Source organism: Phascolarctos cinereus, unplaced genomic scaffold (genome assembly GCF_003287225.1).
Source record: "Phascolarctos cinereus isolate Bilbo 61053 unplaced genomic scaffold, phaCin_HiC Scaffold_4;HRSCAF=312, whole genome shotgun sequence".
In the NCBI taxonomy this organism is placed as follows: Eukaryota; Metazoa; Chordata; class Mammalia; order Diprotodontia; family Phascolarctidae; genus Phascolarctos; species Phascolarctos cinereus.
The window spans coordinates 675,261,713-675,281,352 of NW_027555847.1; the positions used below are offsets into that span (position 1 = coordinate 675,261,713).

The following is a 19,640-nucleotide window of genomic DNA, read 5'->3' on the forward strand; positions in this document are numbered from 1 at the left end:
ATATTGGCCCAGCAAGGAGAGGCCCCCTCACCACAAGGTCCCTGTCCCCAGTGAAGTCACAGGTCCAGTAACTAAAAAAGAAAAAAAAAACATTGTTCATTGTAATAGGCGGCTCTTGGGTAGCTGGTGACTCAGGGCCTAGAACACTGGGCTTGGATCAAAGTAAGACCTGAGTTCAAATCCAGCCTCAGACCCCGGGCGAGTCACTTCACCCCTGCCTGTCTCACTTTCCACATTGTACAAATAGGGATGAGAAGAGCAGCTGCCTCCCAGGGTCCTGGTGGGGCTCCAATGAGATAAGCTTCCTAAAGCCTTTAGCACAGAACCTGGTGCAGAACATTAATAAATGCGTGTTCCCTTCCCCTCCCTCTAACAAGCATCTCCTCCAAGTCCCTGAGAAGTCAGGCGTCCCATCGGGGAGTAAGGGCAACTTCACATTGCAGAAAAGACCTCACCAGGAAGTAGGAGCCCTGGGGTCAAGCCCTGCTTTCCCCCTTGGGCCTCAATTTCCCCATGGGCAGGGGGTGGGGTGGGGTGGGGTGTGTGATGTCTGAGGGGTCCCAGAATGAAATAAACCGCCTGGACAATGGCTTTCCCCTCCATGGAAGTCCTCAAGCAGAGAATGGCTGAACACTTGTAGGTTATGGGGGGGGGGGCTCCTTTGCTGGGTGTGGGAGGGAGGGTTCCTATAATCCCTGCCAATTCTAAAAATCCTTTCTTCTATGATTCTGTGAAAGGGCTGCTCACTTAACCCGGCCCCACAGAAGGAATCGGGATTCCCTCTGACCTTCCCCTACGGGAGATAGTGATGCTGGAAAAAATTGAGGATCTCCCCTGCTGGCTGTGGTCGTTTACCCCCAGGGGCCTGGGGTAAGAAGCAAATGGGGTCCAGGCCAGGGGGTTTGGAACACCAGGGTTTCCCTCAATGAGGTTCCTCAGGGCCAGGATCAGCTGTCAGGGAAGGATGTCACTGGCATAGAAGGAAGAGGAGCCCCCAGAGAGAGAATGCTGGGAAGCTCATCAGAGGGGCCGGGGACCCTGGGAGCCTTTCACAGAATCAGAACATTCCCAGGGGAGGACGGCACCTTGGAGGGAATCCAGGGGGAGGTGGGGCCTGAGGCCGACCTCGTCAGCCAGAACACAGCACCCCTGTTTCTCTGTTGTGAATTCAGTCCTGGGTATGAGCCAACCAGGGCAAGATTCTGCTACCCTGGGTCCCCTCACCTGGGCCCAGGGAGCTGGCCATGGGTGCAGGTGCCAGGACCAGAGAATGCAAGACCTGGGTTCAAATCCTGCCCTTGACACTTATCGTAGCAGGATCATGGTCAAATCATTTAACCTGTCTGGGCCTCAGTTCTCCTCAGCTCTAAAATGGAGACGATAAGAGTTCCTCTGGAAGATCTGGCAAGATCCAGTCAGGCCTGTTCCCCACACCTCATCGCTCCCCTCTGCCCCGGGACTGGAGGATGGAGCCCTAGAGAGGGCAGCACGGCCGCCATCTCCCGGCCTTGGTTTCCCTTGTGGCTGCACTCACTTTCTCCACCGTTCCCCGCCCCCACCCCTTCAGCTTCCTTTTGTGTGCTGTCTCCTCCCTTAGATTGTAAGCTCCTTGAGGGCAGGGGCTGTCTTTGTGTTTTGTATTTGTGCCCCCAGCACTTCGCACAGTGCCTGGCACGTAGGAGGCACTTTATAAATGTTTAGTACTCAAGGTCTTTGAAGGACTGAAGTACAACATCTGTGAAGTGTAAAACTCCGTGGAAATATCAGTTATCATCTTCTTCTTATTATCATTAACCTTTCCTGCTGGGTGCTTCTTCCTGGGCTAGGGGCCCGCTGAGGAGGAGCAGGCCCCGGATGGGATCGGGGATGGTGCCAGGAAGCCCTCGAGGGTGAAGGCAGAGAAGGAGCACTCAGCCGACAAGGGGGGCTCCGGAAAGGAGAGAGGGAAGACAGCTGCAGGTGAGGCCCAAGGGGTGGGCAGGGGCTGGTTGTTAAAGGGTCTGGAGAAGGGTTGGCTGCCTCTGACAAGCAAAGCTGGGGGCCAAGTCAAGTCTCGGCTCGGCTTGAGTAGTGGGGTTCAGTCTGGCCTCACTGGGCTTGGAGTCGGGAAGACCTGGGTTTAGATCTCGCCTCAGACATTTATTAGCTGTGTGATCCTGAACAAGTCACATGGCCGCTCTCAGCCTCACTTTCTGCGTCTGTAAAACGAGGGAGCTGGACGAGGATGGTCTCCAAGAGCTTTCCCAGCTCCTGATCTTGTGGCGGGTGGGGGTGACTCTGTCTAACTCCTGGTTGCTGGCTCCCCAGCTCCTAAGAGCGTCCCTGCTAGGAAGAAAATGAAGGCCCACTCCCAGCCCCAGGTGAAGCCACAGCCCCGGACGCTGGGGCCCCCGAGCGACGAGCTGCCTTGGGGAGAGATCACCCTTAACAAGTGCCTGGCGCTGGCCTCGGTCGTGGCTGTCCTCAGCATGGCCTTCCAGGTGTTCCAGGGTAAGCAGGGCCCAGGCCTGACGACTCCTGGGCAGGCCGGGTGGGGCTCTCCAGCCCTGCCCCCAGCCGCTGAAGGGTGTCCAGATGTTCTGAAGGCTTGGCCGACCTCGGCCGCAGCCGTTTCACACTGAAGTCCCTACCTGTGCCCCCTCCAAGATGGTGTCTGAAGGTGGGGGAAGGGGTTACTCACCCTGAGCTCCCTAATCCAACCCACTCCCAAGACAAAGCCTAGCAGGAACTGACGCTGGGGGGGAGGGGAGACCCTGAAGGTGCTGTGATCCCAGAGGTCACTCAGGGCTCCAAGAAACAGAGCCAGTACAAAGGGTGGGCCTTGTGTGGGGAGCCTTGGGGTGGACTTGTGTGTGGTGTTGGGGTCTACTTCAGATCATCAGCCTTCCCTCCCTGCGTTGTTAAAGAGCTGTCCCAGCCCAGGAGTTGGGGGGGGGTCCCACTTCTCATGTTGCTGCCAGTGCTGAGGTGGCTGCTGTGAGTGAGGGGCCCCTGAGCCTCAGGAGCAGGTTAGGGGCTGGGGCTCGGACAGTCAGTTGGAAGCAGGAATAAACAGACCTTCACTGGATTTGGTTGGGAGCCTCTGAGGGCTTGAGTGACCATGGTAAGATCGGATGTCCTTAGGACACTTGCCCCTTCTGGGGCTCTGCTCTGAGGTCTGGCTGCGCTTTGGACTGGTTGGATAAACCCTGAGAGACCCCTGCCCCTTTAGGAGTGGCATGGGATGGCTGGGACCCACGCAGAGGACCCAACTAACCCGTCCCATTCTCCTTCCTCAGATGTCATTGATGGGGAGGAGGAGGGCCCGGAGGCTGCCCCGGCCCTGTGGGCCTGGCCAGGCAGCAGTGCCCCGAGGGACAGCAGAGCCAAGCTGGTGAGCAGTGGGGGAAAGAGGCCTCCGTTCAGAACCGGAGGGTCTGGCTTCAGGTGCCAGCTCCGCCATTTTCTAGCTAAGTGATTTTAGGTGATTCACCCAACCTCGGAGTGTTAGTTTCTGCCTGTCAAAACTAGGGGTCACTGAGGTGGCTTCCCGACTCGAAAGTCTGTGACTCTTAGGGAGCTTTTGGTCCCCTCCTTTGCCCCTGGGAGCAAGAGACCAGGAGGGCTGGAGCCCAGTCCCTTGTGGCAGCCCCTCATCCTGGGCCTGAGGGCTTTCCCAGCATGGAGTGATGCACCCATCTGGGCTTGGGTTGCTCCACCTCTGGGTACAGAGAGGCAGGCCTGCCTGACCCAGCCACACCCTCCTTCAAGCCCCAGTAAAGCCCTATTCCCCCTGGGCCACCGTTGACCTCCTCTCTCCTGTTCCACACAAGGGTGACCCTCTTATGACCCAGGGTGAGATCCGTCCAGGATATTCCTGATCCTTGCCTCCAGCCCAACCATATAAGCCTGTCCCCTGCCCCTGGCCATTAGCTCAGCCAGGGTCTCTGTTCCTCCAGCAGCCCAAGCCCAGAGACTGGGCTAAGGCGTCAGCACCAGCCCCACCTCCAGGGCCCAAGCCCCCTGTGAAGGAGACACCCCGGACTGCCATGGTCAAGGAGGCCTCACCCAAAGAGCCGGGCGCAGAGGGGCAAGAAGCAGAGGGCAAGGCGAGCCCTGCCCCGGCCCCAGAAGCAGCCGTTCTGCCTGAGAAGCCGCCCTGGGCAGCGCTGCCTAAGAAGGAGGAGAAGGCCAGGAACAAGAAGGGCTTCCGAGAGGACAGGGCCGAGCCCCAGTGGCAGCAAAGGAAGGAGGGCGGCCACGGGCCGCGGCTGCGCCGAGAAGGGAAGGAGGAGGCTCCACGCAGGCCCTGGGAGCGGGAGCAGGAGCACCGGCCCCCCGGCAGGCGGGAGGACTCCAAGAAGGCCCGGGATGGACCCAGGAGCAAGAGAGAAGAGCAGCGGGGCCGCGGGGGGCGCGAGGGGCGCGAGGACAGGGACAGGTTCTTCCCCAAACAGAAGCACCGGGAAGGGAAGCGGAGGGACTGAGGCGGCCCCAGGAGGCCCGTCCCTGGCTCCCAGAGAGCACAGCCCTGCGGCCCAGCTCCTGCGTCCCGTTTCACCTGTGCTGTGCGGCCTGGCCATCCCACCCCTTCTCCCTGTGACTCGTGTGGCCACCTGCACTCAAATCCTGGCTCTCCAGTTATTGTCTGTGTGCCTTGAGCAAGACACTTCTCCGAACCTCAGCTTCCCCTCCTAGACAATGAGGCCTGACTACCACTGAGTGACTGTGACCGTGGGGGGGATCGGCGCCAAGGTGCAGCGTGCAGCCTCTCTGGGGGGGCCGAGAGCTGCCACCATAGCTGCTCCCCCAGCCCCTCCCCCAGCCTCCCGGGGGTGGTAGGGTTCCAGGGACACGATCTGAGTTTATCAAAGTGAGTGTTTAACAATAAAAACACCATCGTTCAGGCTTATTCTGTTGCAGGAGTATTTCTGAGCATGCAAATGCCATCTGAACCCCTTCCACCACCCTAGGTCTGGGCCTGACCAGGAGCGCTGAGGCTGCTTACTGCTACTCCCTGTGTTTGGACAGCCATCTGGACGGGCTGAGGTTCCGACTGTCCACCTTAACAAGAGCAGCTGGGAGAGAAGAAGGGAAGGAGGGCTGGGGACCAAGCTCCTGAGGAGATCAGCTCCAAGGTCCCCGTGGCCAGGCCCTGGGCCTGGGACATCTCCCAGAGAGTGGGAGTGCAGGGTCTTCCAGGCACTCTGCTGATGGGCAGGAGGAGGAAGGACGCCATTTCCCAATTGGGGGAATTTCTCAAGGGAGGGTGAGCTTCCAGGAGAGGGCTGTGCTGGGCGCCAGAGAAGGGACAGGAGCCAGAACAAGGGAAGGAGTGACAGGTTTGAGTATGTTAAGCAGGGACTTAGGTGGGCAGGGCACATTTCAGGGAAGTCTCTTACTCTTCCCTCTCCCCTGTCACCCCCTCTCTCTTCCTTTCTCCCTCTCCTCTATCCACCTCTCTTCTCTTGTCTCTCTCTCTCTCTCTCTCTCTCTCTCTCTCTCTCTCTCTCTCTCTCTCTCTCTCTCTCTCTCTCTCTCTCTCTCTCCCCCCCTCCTTCTTTTCCCCTCTCCCTCTCTCCCACCTCTCTTCTCTCCTTCTCTCTTTTCCTCTTTTCCCCTCTCTCCCTCTTCTCCTCCCTTCCCCCCTCTCTTCTCTCCTCTCTTTTTTCTCTCTCCTTCCCCTCATCCCTCCCTCTCCCCTTCTCTCCCCCCCTTCTCTCTCTCCCCTCTCCTCTTCTTTTCTCTTCCTTCGCTTCTCTCCCTCTCCCTCCCTTTCCCCCTTCCCCCTTCTCTCTCCCTTCCTCTTTTCCTCTCTCTCCGCTTCCCTCCCCCTCCATCTCCTCACTCTCCTCCCTCTCTCATGTCTCCTTTTCTCTTCTTTCTCTTCTCTCCCTCTCTCCCCTCTTCTTTTCTCTTCCTTCTCTCTTCTCTCTCTCCCCCTCTCTCTCCTCTCTTCTTTTCCTTCTCTCTCTCCCTCCCTCTCTCCCCTCTTCTCTTTTCTCTTCCTTCTCTCTTCTCTCTCTCTCCCCCTCTCTCCTCTCTTCTTTTCCTTCTCTCTCTCCCTCCCTCTCTCCCCTCTTCTCTTTTCTCTTCCTTCTCTCTTCTCTCTCCCCCTCTCTCTCCTCTCTTCTTTTCCTTCTCTTTCTCCCTCCCTCTCTCCCCTCTTCTCTTTTCTCTTCCTTCTCTCTCCCTCTCTCCCTCTTTCTCTCCCCCCTCCTCCCTTCCCCACTTCTCCTCTCCCTCTCTCTCTCCTCCTTTCCTCTCCTCTTTTCTCTCTCCTGCTTCCCTTGGCCCTCAACCCAGGTCATCTCCCCACCACTGGCCAGACCACCAAGCCGGGGGGGGGGGGAGAGCAGTAAGAGGACAGCAAGTCCACGCTGTTGGCTTTGCCCGCCAGAGCTCAGCCGCCCCCTCCTCTCCTACCTCTTGAGTGGCCGCAGCCTCAGCCAAATTCTGTACTTTACTGGACAATGTTTTGGTTGGTCAGAATAAATATGAGGCAGGGCTTTGGGCTTCTCAGTCACCACGCCTCTCCTTGTGCCAGGCTGGGCTGGATGCTTCCCGAGCACAAAGATCCTGCTTGGGAGCTGCCCTGACCAGCTCTGTGCCCAATCCCACCCCTCTCCACTGACACTGGTGCCCTGGGCTGCCCTCATGCCCAATCCATGCCCATGGGAAAGATCCGAATGGCTACAACTCCACCTCCCTGCCCAGGGCCTACTCTGAGCACTGGCTCAGTGAGGGTGGGGAGATGTGTGAGGGAAGGGAAGGAGGTGGGAGAGGGGAGAGGGCAGGCAGGGCCTGAGCCCCAACATGGGGGCTGGAGAGGGCTGTTGGGGAACCAGTGGCTGCTGAGACGATGCTGGGAACCTCCCCATCTTTGGGGATACTGTGGGGATCGGGTTAGACTGTGACAGTGGTGAATCCAGAGAAAGGTTCCTGTCAGGCAGTGGGGGCAGGGAGGCCAAGGGCCCTGGCCAGAGCTAGGTTGGGACGGGCCGATGATGCGGACGCATTGATGCCAGGCTGCCGGGGCTTGACTGGTGCTCGGGAGGACACGGGGGAGGGTAACGGGCCCGCTGAGCCTACCGGCAGCCACACTCTGTAGCTACCATGTTGGGCATGAGGCGGGCGCTGAGGCCCTCTTCGGAGAGACTGATGAGAGTCTTGCCGGCATAGGCAGTGGGCACACAGCAGGGAGAGCGGCCCAGAGGCTCCCCCCTCTCCTGCATCTTCAGCAGCAGCACCACGTGGTTGTTGTAGTTGGGGCTTCGGTCAGACTGGGGCCAGTGGCAGGGGCCCTGGCAGTTGTTGGCCATGTAAGTCTCGGGGATGAGGACAGATCGCTCGGCCCGTAGGTCCACACTCAGCTCCTGAAGCCGGCATGGACCGTCCCCTCCGAGCCTAGCACTCCGGAGGGCCCGGGAGGCCTTCTTTCGCTCTCGCCACTCAGCCTTCAGGCTCTGCAGGGCCTTCAGCAGCAGCAGGGCCCGGAGCTGGCTGGCCGGGGCCTTGCCCTCGGCCTGGTCGCTGCTGCTGCTGTTGGTTGGGGCTGGGCAGAGGGCCAGGAGCTGGTGCAGGAGCTCGGCGTGGGGTTGCAGGGCAGGCAGGCCTAGCAGCTCCTTCGCCACAGCCCACAGCTTGCCTGCCAAGTGCTGGGCCGGACCCTCCTGGGCCTGCCACTGTCCTTCCAGGCCTTCCAGCAGGGCTGGGCTTCCTGCTGGAAACAGCAGCAACATGGGATCCTCTGACTCCACCAACCGCTCCAGGGTGGCAGGGTCTGAGAGGTTGAAAACCCAGTGTGGGAGGGCCTCCAGGGCCTCAGGATCCAGGGCCAGACGCAGTGAGCGTGGGCCAGAGGGAGGCCCCAGGACCCCTCGGACCAGGCGGGTCAGGGTCTCCAGGAATGGGTCTGTGGAACTTGGAGAGGCTGCTGTGAAAGGTGACTGGGAGGATGGCCTGTGGGCAAGGAAAAAACGCAGGGCTGGGGGTGAGGGTGGGCAGGGGGCTGTTCGCTAGCTTCCAGGAGAGGGCGGGGACCCCTTGGGGCCTAGACCAGGGCTTTGAGGCCACACATGGCCCTCCAGTTGGAGGCTCCCCACCCCTGCCCTTCTGTGACCCCACAGTGGCTCAGGGAAACAAGCCGTCCATCCCCTGGGGTCTCAGCTCTCCCACCCAGCTGATGGCCCTCCAGTCCAAGGAGGCAGGGAAGGGACCCAGGCTTGCCTACTCCCCCAGGCCCCCACGCACCTGGGCAGAGGGTACGGTGCCATATCTAGCCGGCCCTCCACTGGGAGAGGTCTTGGGTTGGGCTTAGCCCCCAAGCTGTGCCCCTGCAGCAAGAGCAGGACCGGAGTCATCCTCGTGAAGCACTTGTGATCCAGACCAAAGAGCAGGGCCTGGAGCTCTGGGGTGGCCAGAGGGGGGCCTACAGCAGCACATGGGGATGCAGTCTGGGGTCAGGCCGATGCTGGAGACCCAACTCAGGTGACCTGCTTCCCAGCCCCCACCTCCTCCCTGAGGCCCACCCAGCTCCACCGCACTCCCGCCCTGCAGGACCAAGAGCCTCCCAGACCCAGACTGTGAACCTCCATACCAGCTCTACCCCGGGGCTGCAAAGCCAGGGAGAGCCCATCACGAGCCGTCCCGTCCACCGCCAGGACCAGGTACCGGGTGTCCAAGGAGAGACAGAGGCTCTGCAGAAACAGGGGAGATGGGGGGCAGGGCGGGGGGAAGGGAGGGAGAAGACGGACTCCCTGCTCCTCCCGCCACAACCTGGGGCCCAGATAACTCCTAGCATCTCAGCTGTGGAAGGGACCTCAGAGGACCACCCCTACCTCCAGTGTCCTTCCGAACCAGCTCATGCCACCCTTGGACGGCCGCTTCCTTATCACAGATCCATTCTTCCCCCTCCCAGATACTGCTGGGGGGGGGGCGTGGCACGGGGGCCCAGGCCAATGCAATCCCAACTCTGAGGGCTACAGCGCCAGCCCTGCCGGAGGGGCGGATTCTGGAAACCATCCTGCCCCAGGATCCTCTCTCCTCGGTCGGATGGACCGGGACTGGGGGTCTGAGATTCGACCACCTCAGGACTTGGCTTAAGCCGCATTCCAGTCAAAGAGCTGGGATGGGCAGCCCAGCTCTGTCCTTGCCAGGCATAGCCTTGGCATCCCTTGCAAGCGAGTTTAGACACCGAGAACCACCCCTGCCCTCAGAATGGGCATGTGAGTGCTTGACTGTGTTCGTCCATGGAGACGAGAAGGCTCTTCACCTAAATCTTTGCTCCGACTACGGCCAGCATGAAATTGAGCCCTCTTTTCAAATGTATATTCTGGCGTGGGGGAGGGGAGTTAGCCTCTGATAGCTAGGGTTCCCCATGGGGTTCGAAAGACAATGTTCCAGCCCTTTGTCTTTATCACTCTAGCTCCAGCCTCTGTCTCCCTCGTTCCATAGTCTCTACCTGCTGAGGTTGTAGTCCTGCTCCAGTGACCTGGAACTCCTGCCCAGGCTGGACTCCGCCTCTCCCAGGCCCAGGATACAACACCAGCAGAGCCAGCTCTGGGGTGCCTGCTCTTCGAAGCGATGGTGGGGGCGCCTGGAACCGCAGGCTCAGCTCCGGCTCCCACCTCACTGCGGGACGCAGACAGGAGTGAGGGAGCGTGTGGGAGGGGAAAACACCCTAGGGCGGGGGGGGGGAGCACCCCGGGCTGGGGGGGAGGGGGAAGCACCCCCGGGCTGGGGGGGAGGGGGAAGCACCCCAGGGCGGGGGGGAGGGGGAAGCACCCCAGGGCGGGGGGGAGGGGGAAGCACCCTCGGGGATCTCTCCTGCCAGGACAGGATGGGACAGGATGGGCTCTAGGGGCCCATTTCACCCTCTCTGGACCCACAGGCTTCCCAGCAAAAGGCAGTTGCTAGTCTTTCATGCCTTACCAGGGAGAGAAGGAGGGATCCCTAAGATGATCCCAGTGTGGTGGTTTGGAATCAGGGGAGTTAGAGGCCCTCAGTTACAATTCCAAGTCTGCCCCTTTACTATCTCATGTGAGCTTGGGCACATGGGCCTCCATTTCCCCATCTGTAAAATGAGGGGGGGAGGGTTGCACGAGATGATTTCTAAGGTCCCTTCTAGCTCTAAGCCTGTGATCTGAGCCTCTGTGCTCTGAAGAATTCTGACTCTGCTCTTTAATTTCATCTTTTCCTCCTGAAGATCCTTAAACATTTTAGGCTGATAGGATTTTAGGACTAGAAGGGGTCCAATTCAAGTTTCCCATTTTACAGATGAGGCCCAGTGAGGTTAAGTAGGTTTACAGGTCGGAATCAGAGGAGAACTGGGCCTCAAAGCCATCTTCAGGCACTAAAAATTCAATGCTCTTTCCCCACTACACCCCACGGCTCCCACCCCGGAAAGCGTCTTTCCTACACTTTAACAGCTCCCAGTGGGGACAGCAAGGGGCACTTCCTTCCTCTTTTATAGATGGGGAAATAGGGGCTAGGATTAGAGAATGAGACCGACCCCCAGGCCAGCTGCCTATGCTGACCCTACCTTAGGAAAGATGCGGATGGCTATTTTCTCCCATGAAGGGCACCATCCCTATGAGCTCTGGGCTGCCTCTACCTTTCCCCTGGGTTGGACTCTCAGAGCCAGGTCTCCCTACCAGCAGCCAAGGGAGGCCAGGAATGGGGCCTGGAATATAGAACTGATGACATTGGCTTCGGGAAACAGGGTCTGGGGCTCTTTGCTGCCCCCCTCCCCCTAATGCATGCCCTAGAGCAGACCACTGGGATCACCGGACAGATGACAGGCTCTGGACCCCACCCTGCACATCACCTCCCACCCCCCCAGCTCTTACTCCCTCTCTGAAGACAGGGGCTATAGAGAGGCTTAGTGGATAACATCTTGGACTTGGGATGGAGTTCATCTTTACCAGTGACCTTGGACAAATCACTAGATAGGAGTTTTAAATTCTATCCCTATACCATGGGGATAAAAATTCTGTCCTGCCACAGACATTTGTTGTCTTAAACAGACAAAACAACAAAAACTGGAAAAAAAAATCCCAGACCCCAATTGTGAAGACCAGAAAAAAGACTCAGCCTTCAATTATGCGCTTTGTGGATTATCCACAGCCCCCTCCCTACCATCCATCCAGGCCACCCACGTGGTACTGGGAAGTGGTCAGGGCTGGGCATAAATGCCAAAGTCCAATACACGGGGTTAAGAAAACAGCCACCTTATGCAAAATTGAGCATGACCTGCTGGGTAGCAAGCTGGCCTTGGAACCAGAAGACCCAGGGTCAAGTCCTGCTCAGTGGCTGTAAGACCCTGAGTAAGTCACTCTCGGTGCCCTGTGTAGCTCGCTCAGACTACAAGTTGCAGAAATGGTGCCAACGTGTGGTGGCAGAGGACGAGAATATCGTTCATCAGTGAAACTGCTGGCCTAGTTTCTATCCCCATTTTGTATTTATCATCTGGGTTTTTTCTATGGGTACAGGTCTCTTTCCCCTTGGGCCTTCAGCTTCCTTAAGAAAGGATAGAACTAAGGGGTCTCAGAGCTCCTTTCCAGTTTTCCAAAGGCTAGAACTGAGAACAGATGAGACACAAAATTTCCCCAAGTCTCCACGGCACGGAAAAGAATCCTCCCCATTCAGAATGGTGACTTTGCCATGGGGCTGGGAGAGCCCTTCCGGCTTCAGAATCCGGGGCCCAAGACTTGGACCTCATAACTCAGCTAGTGTTTCCATGACTGTAGACAAATCCGTCTCCTTTCCATGTTGAACTAGCCAGGGTTACTGTCCAGTGCTTGGAGCTCTGAAACTGGTTCTTAAATTTGGGGGGGGGGCAGCACAGCTGAGCCCAGGCTGGATGGGGGTTTGCTTTGCCTTGTAGCCTCCTTAAAAACAGGTCTGCTTCACCTCTTTTTGTGTCTTGGACCCCTCTGGCAGTATGGCAAAGCCTATGGACCCCTCCTGAGAATAATGTTTTCTTTAAAAACATTAGTTGAGGGGCAGTTAGATGGTACAGTGGATAGAACACTGGCCTTGGAGTTAGTAGGACCTGAGTTCAAATCCAGCCTCAGACACTTGACACTTACTGGCTGTGTGACCCTGGGCAAGTCACTTTACCCCATTGCCTAGCCAAAGAAAAAAACAAAACAAAACAAAACCCAAAAAACCAAAAACACCCATTATTTGAAGGAAACATTAAAATTCATTTAGAGGTTAGTGAAAATAAAAATGTGATATTTTCTCCTTCCATTGAAGTTCATAGACCCACTGAAATCTATCCAGATCCCAGGTTAAAAAAGCCACCCCACCAGCTCTTGCCCTCACAGACAATATCTGGGGGTTACTTAAGAAGAGAGACCAGTCCCAGGCCACCCCTGAACAAAGTCTAGCCGGTCAACTCCCTGGGCAGGCCGCCCTGGCATGCTACACATTGGGCTTGGAGCCCAGACCTTACTCTAGCCATCCCTCCTGCCCCACCCACCCAAGGCCTGATAAATCCGTTCTAAAGCCCAGAGTCTTAGAAACTTGGAGACAGACAATGAACAAAGCCAACCATGAATCACTAATTCACAGGATGTTGGGGATAGAGATAATTCATAGGATCTGGGGTCTCATCCCCCAATTTTTTAACAAAGGTCCAGAAAGGGGCAGCAGAGACACACAAGAACCAGGAATCAAACCTCAGTTCTCTGATTCCAAATCCCGGGATTTGGGCTAGGCCAGAGAACCAAGCTAATGCTGCTGGCAGTTAGCCAGGAGAACCCTCTGAGCTTTAAGAGGTTGGCATTCCTCTTTCTGGGATCCAAGCACCCTGGACCTAGCCCCTCCATTAGGACCTAGCCCCCGAGGCTAGCTGCAGACCAGGGGTCACTCCAGCCACCCCTAGAATGTCCTCCAGCCTTGCCCCTAAGGACGTGCTGCTTACAGAGCACACCTACCTTCTTCCAGGTGGAGAACCACAAGGCGCCAACCGCCCGGCTCCACCAGCCGCTCCCCCAAATGCTGCAGAGCGAGGTGAGCTACGCCTGTGCCCCCCGAAGGGCAGATCCCGAAGGCGGCCAGCTCCCACCTGTCCCGGCGGACCTGCCTCAGCGCTTCCACAAAGCCCCTCTCGTAGCCACTCAGAGCCCCCACCACCTGGAGGGGGTCTGTATCCCCTTCTCCCCCCCTGCCTACTTTTACCCAGCACACCGGGTCTCTCAGGCCTCCCAAGGGCCAAGGGTGGAGCTTAGGCCCAGTCCATAGATCTGAGGTGCCACCATCCTGGGCAAACAAGGGCCAAGGAAGGTGGACTTCACTCCCAGGGGTCTTTCGGCTCCTTGGGGATGACGCTCCATCACGAGGACTGGCCCCATCTGGGTCAGGAAGCCCTGGCGGCTTCTCCGACCTCTCCCTGCTCTGGTCCTGGGCCACCAGGCTCTTGGGCAGAGTCGGTAGTAGTCTGGCATCGGCATCTGATTGCCCCTCCTTGGGGGGCTCTGCTCTCAGCATAGCAAACGTCACTGGCAGGAGCAGGAGAAAACCCAGAGGTGAACCCTTCATCTTGGGCCGGTTGTGAGCAAGCCTTCGGCTAGCTGGGGCTTTTATGAGATGAAGGTGGCAGAAATGCCTTGTCCAGACTGTTTATGAGGGAGGGAAGGATGACTATCTCTTCCCAATGGAGGCGACCTTGAATTGGCAATGCAGAGTACATCCTTTGGGACCCTGGGAGACCAACAGTCTGAACGTGAGGGGAGGCCCTTTCAAAGGGCTCTTTCTGTTCTATTTTTGTGCTGGGTATCTTGCTTCTTAGAAGTGATATAAATTTCAGGCTGTTGACCGGATTTGTCAAAATGCTGTCCTTGACTGATTTTTTAAAAAATGTGAGTGGGAACCTGGGCTGGGAGTGTATGCTTCAGAAAGACCGAGGAACAGGGTGGGGAGGAGGCAGCCGTACCCAAGGCAGAGGGGCTGGAGGTAGGAAGGTGGGGGGATGCAAGCCCCGGGGACCAGGAAGCCAGGGCCTTGTCTATGGGCTGCCTGCGCGCATCAGTTTTCAGCGAGGGCAGCTATAGGTCCACGAGAGACACAACGTAGCTGGAAGCCTTGCTTTGACAAGTTGGGCAACTGGCTTTTTTCAGAAGAAAGCCACTTTTCCTATGCATAGTAACAGAGGAAAAAAAGAGCTAGAAGAGGCCTTCTCTAACAGGCCAGGTGGCCATGAAAAAAGTACTGGCTCTTGTGTCAGACAATAGGGATTCCAATCTTGCCTTGGACGCTTACAACCTACATGACTGAGGGCGGGTCAACTCGCTCTCCCTGGGTCTCAGTGTCCTCATCTGTAAAATAGGGGCTCCTTCCAGCTCTAGAGGCGTGAGCCTGGTCAGTCAACGAGCGTGTGTTTACTGTGTGCCACGCACCGTGCGAGGCCCTGGGGATACAAACAAGGAGCTCCCCCTGCAGTGCAGGTGCTCCACACCTGGTACACAGGGCAGAGGGAGGGAGCAGGAAGGGAATGGGCCATGGAACAGCCTTCTGCAGAAAGCAGGATGAAAGCCAGGGATGCCAGCCCAACCTCCTCATTTCATGGATGAGAAATGAAGAGACTTGCCTGGAGTGGGTATCCCAGACGGGATTTGAACTAGGTCCTCTGACATCCAAACCACTGCATCACCACTGCTTCATCACTTTGGATTGCCTTGGGAAGCCAAAAATCCCAGGAGCCTGTACTGCTTATATGAGTCACTGATAATCAGGTGATCAAGGTGGGGCTGCTCTGGGGTCTCAGTCTAAGGCTGGCGTCTTAGTTCACAAAGGTGCCATCATGATGAGTGACAGAGGGCTCAGCAGTGACTACGGGTAAAGCATGTAACAACAACAGTGGTGATAATGATGTAGACCTTGGAGGCAACCAAATGCTAAGATTTATGATAGAAAACATACTTCTGTTGTTTGGTCATTTCTGTTATATCTGACTCTTTGTGACCCCATCTGGGGTTTTCTTGGCAGAGATACTGGAGTGGTGTGCCATTTCCTTCTCCGGCTCATTTGACAGATGAGGAGACTGAGGGAAACAGGGTGAAGTGACTTGCCCAGGGTCACACAGCTAGTAAGTGTCTGGGACAGAATTTGAACTCAGTAAGAGGAGTCTTCCTGACTTCAGGCTCAGCAGTCCATCTACTGTGCCACTTGGCTTCCCTTAAGATATACATTTAACAATAAAAAACCATCAGCGACAACGATGGTAGTGACAATGGTGTAGAGTGTTGGTGATGAATGCAACTGAGTGCTAAAATGTATGATACAAGCCAGACACTGGAGAATTTTAAAAATGCTAGTGCTAAAAAGAATCTTCAAGGTCACCTCATAACTTACAGAGAAACAGGGGACCCAGGAAGGCCAATGATATGCATCGCAAAGAGGATGAACTCAGAACCCTAATATACAGAAACAAATTCAGTGTCCTGAGATTTGGTGGGATAGGATTAAAATGTGGTTATTGGTGAATTGGTGAAATTGGCAAAAAGATACGTAATAGATTTAAAAGCAGGCTGGGTGGGGATGGAGTAACATCACATATTAAAAAGATGTTAAGAGGCAGCTAGGTGGCACAGTGGATAGATCACCAGCCCTGGAGTCAGTGCAAACCCAGCTTCAGACACTTACCAGCTATGTGACCCTGGGCAAGTCACTTAACCCCGACTACTGAAAAAAAGGGGGGGTGGGTAGGAAAGAAAGAAAAAAAGCTATGTTTTTGTGAATAAATCTAGTAACCCAAGGTAAGAAACATGGTGGAGAACCATGGATTAGGATTAATAAGAGAGGGGGAAAAGTAACAATATCATTGTGATGATATATTATGGACCAAATGGATCAACTAGGATAGGGGTGAGGGAAGAAATTAAATTGGAAAGAATTACACAACACACAGAAGCAAATGAGCACAGTAACCTAGTTTTTGACAAACCCAAAGATCTCAGTTACTGGGGCGGGAACTCACAATCCAACAAAAAATATCAGGAAACTTGGAAAGTAGTATGGCAGGAACTACACCTTGCCCAACCTCTCCTACATAGGCCAAGATAAGCTCAAGATGGCCTAGACATCAAAGGCGACACCAAAGGCAAATTAGTGGAGCACGGACGACATCGCCTGCCAGCGAGAGGAAGAGCCCATAACCAAACAAGGGAGAGCCATTCTCCAACTGGTAAATTGCCAAAGGTTATGAATGGGCAGTTTTCAAAGGAAAAAATCAAAACTATCAATGGCTGTATTAAAAATACTCTACTGTTAATAGAGAAATGGAAATGAAAATAACTCTGAGGTACCACCTCACACGCATCAGACTGGCTAAGATGACAAAAAAGGAAAATGACAGATGCTGGGAGGGATGTGGGAAAACAGGTGCAGCAATGCACTCACACTGTGAACCAGGAGAACCATTATAGAATGCAATTTGGAACTATGCCCAAAAAGTTATTAAACTGTATATATCCTTTGGCCCAGCAACTCCTCTACTATGTCTATACTCCAAAGAGATAAAAGAAAATGGGAAAGGACCCATATGTACAAGAATATTTATATCAGCTTTTCGTGTTGGCAAAGAATTGGAAACTGAGGAGATGCCCCCCAACAACTGGGGAATGGTTGAACAAGCTGTGGCATATGGATATGACAAAATACCACTATGCTGGTAAAAACCGAAAAAGATGGTTTCAAAAAATCCTTGTACAAAATGATGCAAAGTGAAGTGAGCAGAACAACTCATACAAAAACTTTGTAAAAACAAACAATTTTGAAAGACTTAAGATTCTGATGATTACAATGACCAATAGTTCCAAAGGATTCATGATGAAACGCGTTCTCCACTAGGCAGGTTGAGCTGATGAACTCAAGAGTACGACTTCTCTTTTTTGGGGAATGGTAATTTAGGAATTTATTTTGCATGCCTATCCGTAGTGGGTTTTGTTTTTCTTGTCTTCTCAATAGGTAGGGGAGAGAAAGCGGAAGGAGAAAGTTGCAACTGAAAACAAAATTGAATTAAAAAAAAGAAAACAGATACAAATTAGGAATGGAACCATTGTATTGTAATGTAATGACTGCAGATTTCAACTACCTGGACATCTGTGAAGTTCTCTGTCAAAAGCAGAGCAGCTGATCAACTTGTGACAAAGTAATTTCATCCTTCCAGGGGTGGGAGTAACAATTCTGGGAGAGAACTGCTGTTCTGTACCTTATTCTGACTAAAAAGGTGGGGTGGGCTTCTAAAAGAGAAATGACAAGAACTTTTGAAGGCAAACGACCACTTTGTCATTGAACATTGATGAAATCTGGGCAGTCTGATGTGCACTACAGGTGCTACATCAGATTTCAGAGTTGTAGGGAAAGGATAGGTAGGATCTGATGGTATGATTACAAGGGGAAGTTAGCTCAAGAAAGGACGCTCTCATGCATGAAATCCTAACGACTAGAAGAAATGGTTCCAATAAGGATAATAGTTAATATTAACGTAGCCCTTACTGTATGAGGCAGCACTGTGCTAAGTGCTTTACAATTATTATTTAATCCTTGCAACCCTGGGAATGAGGCACTATCATTCCCATTTTACAGATGAGGAAACTGAAGCAAACAGAAGTGACCTGCCCTGCATCACAAAGCTAGTAAGCGTCTGAGGTCAAATTTGAACTTGGGTCTCCTGACTCTAGGCCCGATGCTCTATCCACTGCACCAACTACCTCCCCCATAAATAAAACGTGAGATGCTTAAAGTTGCTGATATGGACGTGTGGAGAACTCAGTTTGCCACCAATCTACCATTACACATAAGAGTACTGAAAGAACAGGCAAACAGGATAGCCAAGTCATTGTCAGTGATCTTAATAAGATCCTGGGGAACACAAAGTGTCATCAAGATGTCCTAATTTTCAGAGGGTAAAATCTGCAGCCTCAATTTTTACTCCTGGTAACAGTCTAGAGCCTGTTTCTGAGGGAAGCACCGATTACTGAAAGCCAACATGACTTCCAAAATAGGCCATGTCACCAATGTGTGGGTTTGTCCTGCCTAACTATGCCTTTTTTTAAGCTTGGGGGAGGAGGTTTGGGAACAAAGGACTAGTGATAGTGATATAAAAAAGGGGAAATAAAAGAGGGCCATTGCAGCATTTTTAAAATGTGCAAAGAGAACAGGAAGAGGTTAGATAAGGAGAACAGCTTTGAAACTGTTGAATTTATTATGTAACTTTGAAAAGAAATGCAAGCTTATGGAAGGGAGATTTTAGCTTTATATGCATTCTTCTTTCCTGTTCCTGTATGTAGGTGAAAATAGTTGTATTTGTTGATTTTGGGCAAACGAAGAAAAACACATTTTTTTAGAGTAGGCTGTGTCAGACTAAACTCATTTCCATTAAGACCGATGGGGCAACTAGGTGGCACAGTGGGTAGAGAGCCAGGCCTGGAGTCAGGAAAGCCTCAACTTCCTCAGTTGAAAGCCAGCCTCACACACTTCCTAGCTGTGTGACCCTGATTAAGCCACTTCACCCTGTTTGCCTCAGTTTCCTCATATGTAAAATACTGGAGTAGGAAATGGCAAACCACTCCAGGATCTTTGCCAAGAAAACCCTAAATGGGGTCACGAAGAGTCGAACATGACTGGACATCAAGCAGTCTAGCAGGTCAGGGGAATTGCTATAGATGTAGTGTACTCAGATTTCAGCAAAGCCACTCATGCTATCTCCCCAGACAGGTTACATGGCAGTGTATATACTTAGGTTAACTTCGAATGTGTGGAATGACCTACTCAAACAATAATCACTAATGGCTGGAAGTGAAAAGTTTCTAGTGGCTGTTCAACATTTTTATAAATGGCTGGCTTAAAGTAGCAAGCATACTTGTTAAACGTGCACATGACACAAAGTCGGTAAGGAACATTCACAGGCTGGATGAGAATCAGGAGCCAAAAAGATCCGGACACATCAAAGGGAAAGGCCAAGCTGAGTGAGATGGAATTCCAGCACAACTGAGAAAACTAAAATTTAATAGTGAGGAAAGTGAAATTTCACATTTGGGTCAAAAAAAGCCAACTTCACTAATTACAGACAGGATGAAGAGCCAGGAGCAATGTGGCAGGCAGGCCGCTGGCCGGGGCTCTGAGTAAAAACCATCAGACGCGTCCTAAAACAAAGCAGGCTGCTGCCAATGTCTGAGCTTCTTACTGCAGCTCGCCACGCAGAGGCGATGCAGCAGCTCGAGAGCCTTACGGATGCGTCTTAAGAATGTCCTAAAAGGGATTCTTGGTCAGATACAGGCTAGTAAACTGTGAAGTCCCTTCCAACTCCTGACCAAGGTGTGACCAGAAACCGGTTACTGAACAACGTCACTCTCTAATCGTTGTCTTCTCAACACATTTCCTTAGAGCAGGGACTGTCTCCACCTGTTATTTTCCCATGGTACCTAATACAAGGCTGGCCATACCAGATGTAGTCAATGGCCTTTGAAAGAAACTGACCACCCACATATGACTGCACAGAGAAATACGACATAACTTTTAAGTCTAAGCTGGGGTAGGGGGAGAAGAGGAAGCGAAATCGCTCTCATATTTCTCTGTAGAACATGGGCTGGTGATAGCTGGATGGGGGAGGGAGTTGGAAGGGTTCCACTAAGTCACCCACATACCAGGTT

General features: G+C 53.8%; 2 protein-coding genes across 10 annotated transcripts in view; one reads left to right on the top strand and one right to left on the bottom strand.

Moving 5' to 3' along the window:
- The window catches only part of JSRP1 (junctional sarcoplasmic reticulum protein 1), an 89,370-nt gene extending 84,479 nt beyond the window's left edge, over nucleotides 1–4,891 (top strand). For 8 of the 9 annotated variants that reach the window (XM_078154107.1, XM_021008793.2, XM_078154109.1 and 5 more), the window contains 4 exons: nucleotides 1,827–1,959; nucleotides 2,308–2,490; nucleotides 3,279–3,373; nucleotides 3,939–4,891. In XM_078154107.1, the coding sequence (XP_078010233.1) occupies nucleotides 1,827–1,959; nucleotides 2,308–2,490; nucleotides 3,279–3,373; nucleotides 3,939–4,466 (939 nt within the window). In that variant the 3' untranslated portion in view covers nucleotides 4,467–4,891. The remainder of the gene's footprint in view (nucleotides 1–1,826; nucleotides 1,960–2,307; nucleotides 2,491–3,278; nucleotides 3,374–3,938) is intronic. The other variant, XM_078154111.1, reaches the window with a different exon arrangement.
- Nucleotides 4,892–6,324: 1,433 nt separating this feature from the next.
- Nucleotides 6,325–13,527, bottom strand: AMH (anti-Mullerian hormone). Its single transcript, XM_021009106.2, has 5 exons — nucleotides 12,924–13,527; nucleotides 9,443–9,612; nucleotides 8,579–8,678; nucleotides 8,233–8,410; nucleotides 6,325–7,941 (listed from the first exon to the last, which is right to left on the bottom strand). Exons 1-5 carry the CDS (start codon nucleotides 13,525–13,527, stop codon nucleotides 7,068–7,070), a joined length of 1,926 nt encoding a protein of 641 aa, XP_020864765.1. The 3' UTR covers nucleotides 6,325–7,067.
- Nucleotides 13,528–19,640: the final 6,113 nt, after the last annotated feature.

What these genes read in the sequence shown, in the direction of transcription:
- AMH (XM_021009106.2), bottom strand. Translation starts at nt 13,527, where the DNA reads ATGAAGGGTTCACCTCTGGGTTTTCTCCTGCTCCTGCCAGTGACGTTT. An exon ending in GGTTCTCCACCTGGAAGAAG is followed by an intron (nt 9,613 to 12,923) that starts GTAGGTGTGCTC and finishes TGCGTCCCGCAG; the next exon opens with TGAGGTGGGAGCCGGAGCTG. An exon ending in CAGGACTACAACCTCAGCAG is followed by an intron (nt 8,679 to 9,442) that starts GTAGAGACTATG and finishes CTGTTTCTGCAG; the next exon opens with AGCCTCTGTCTCTCCTTGGA.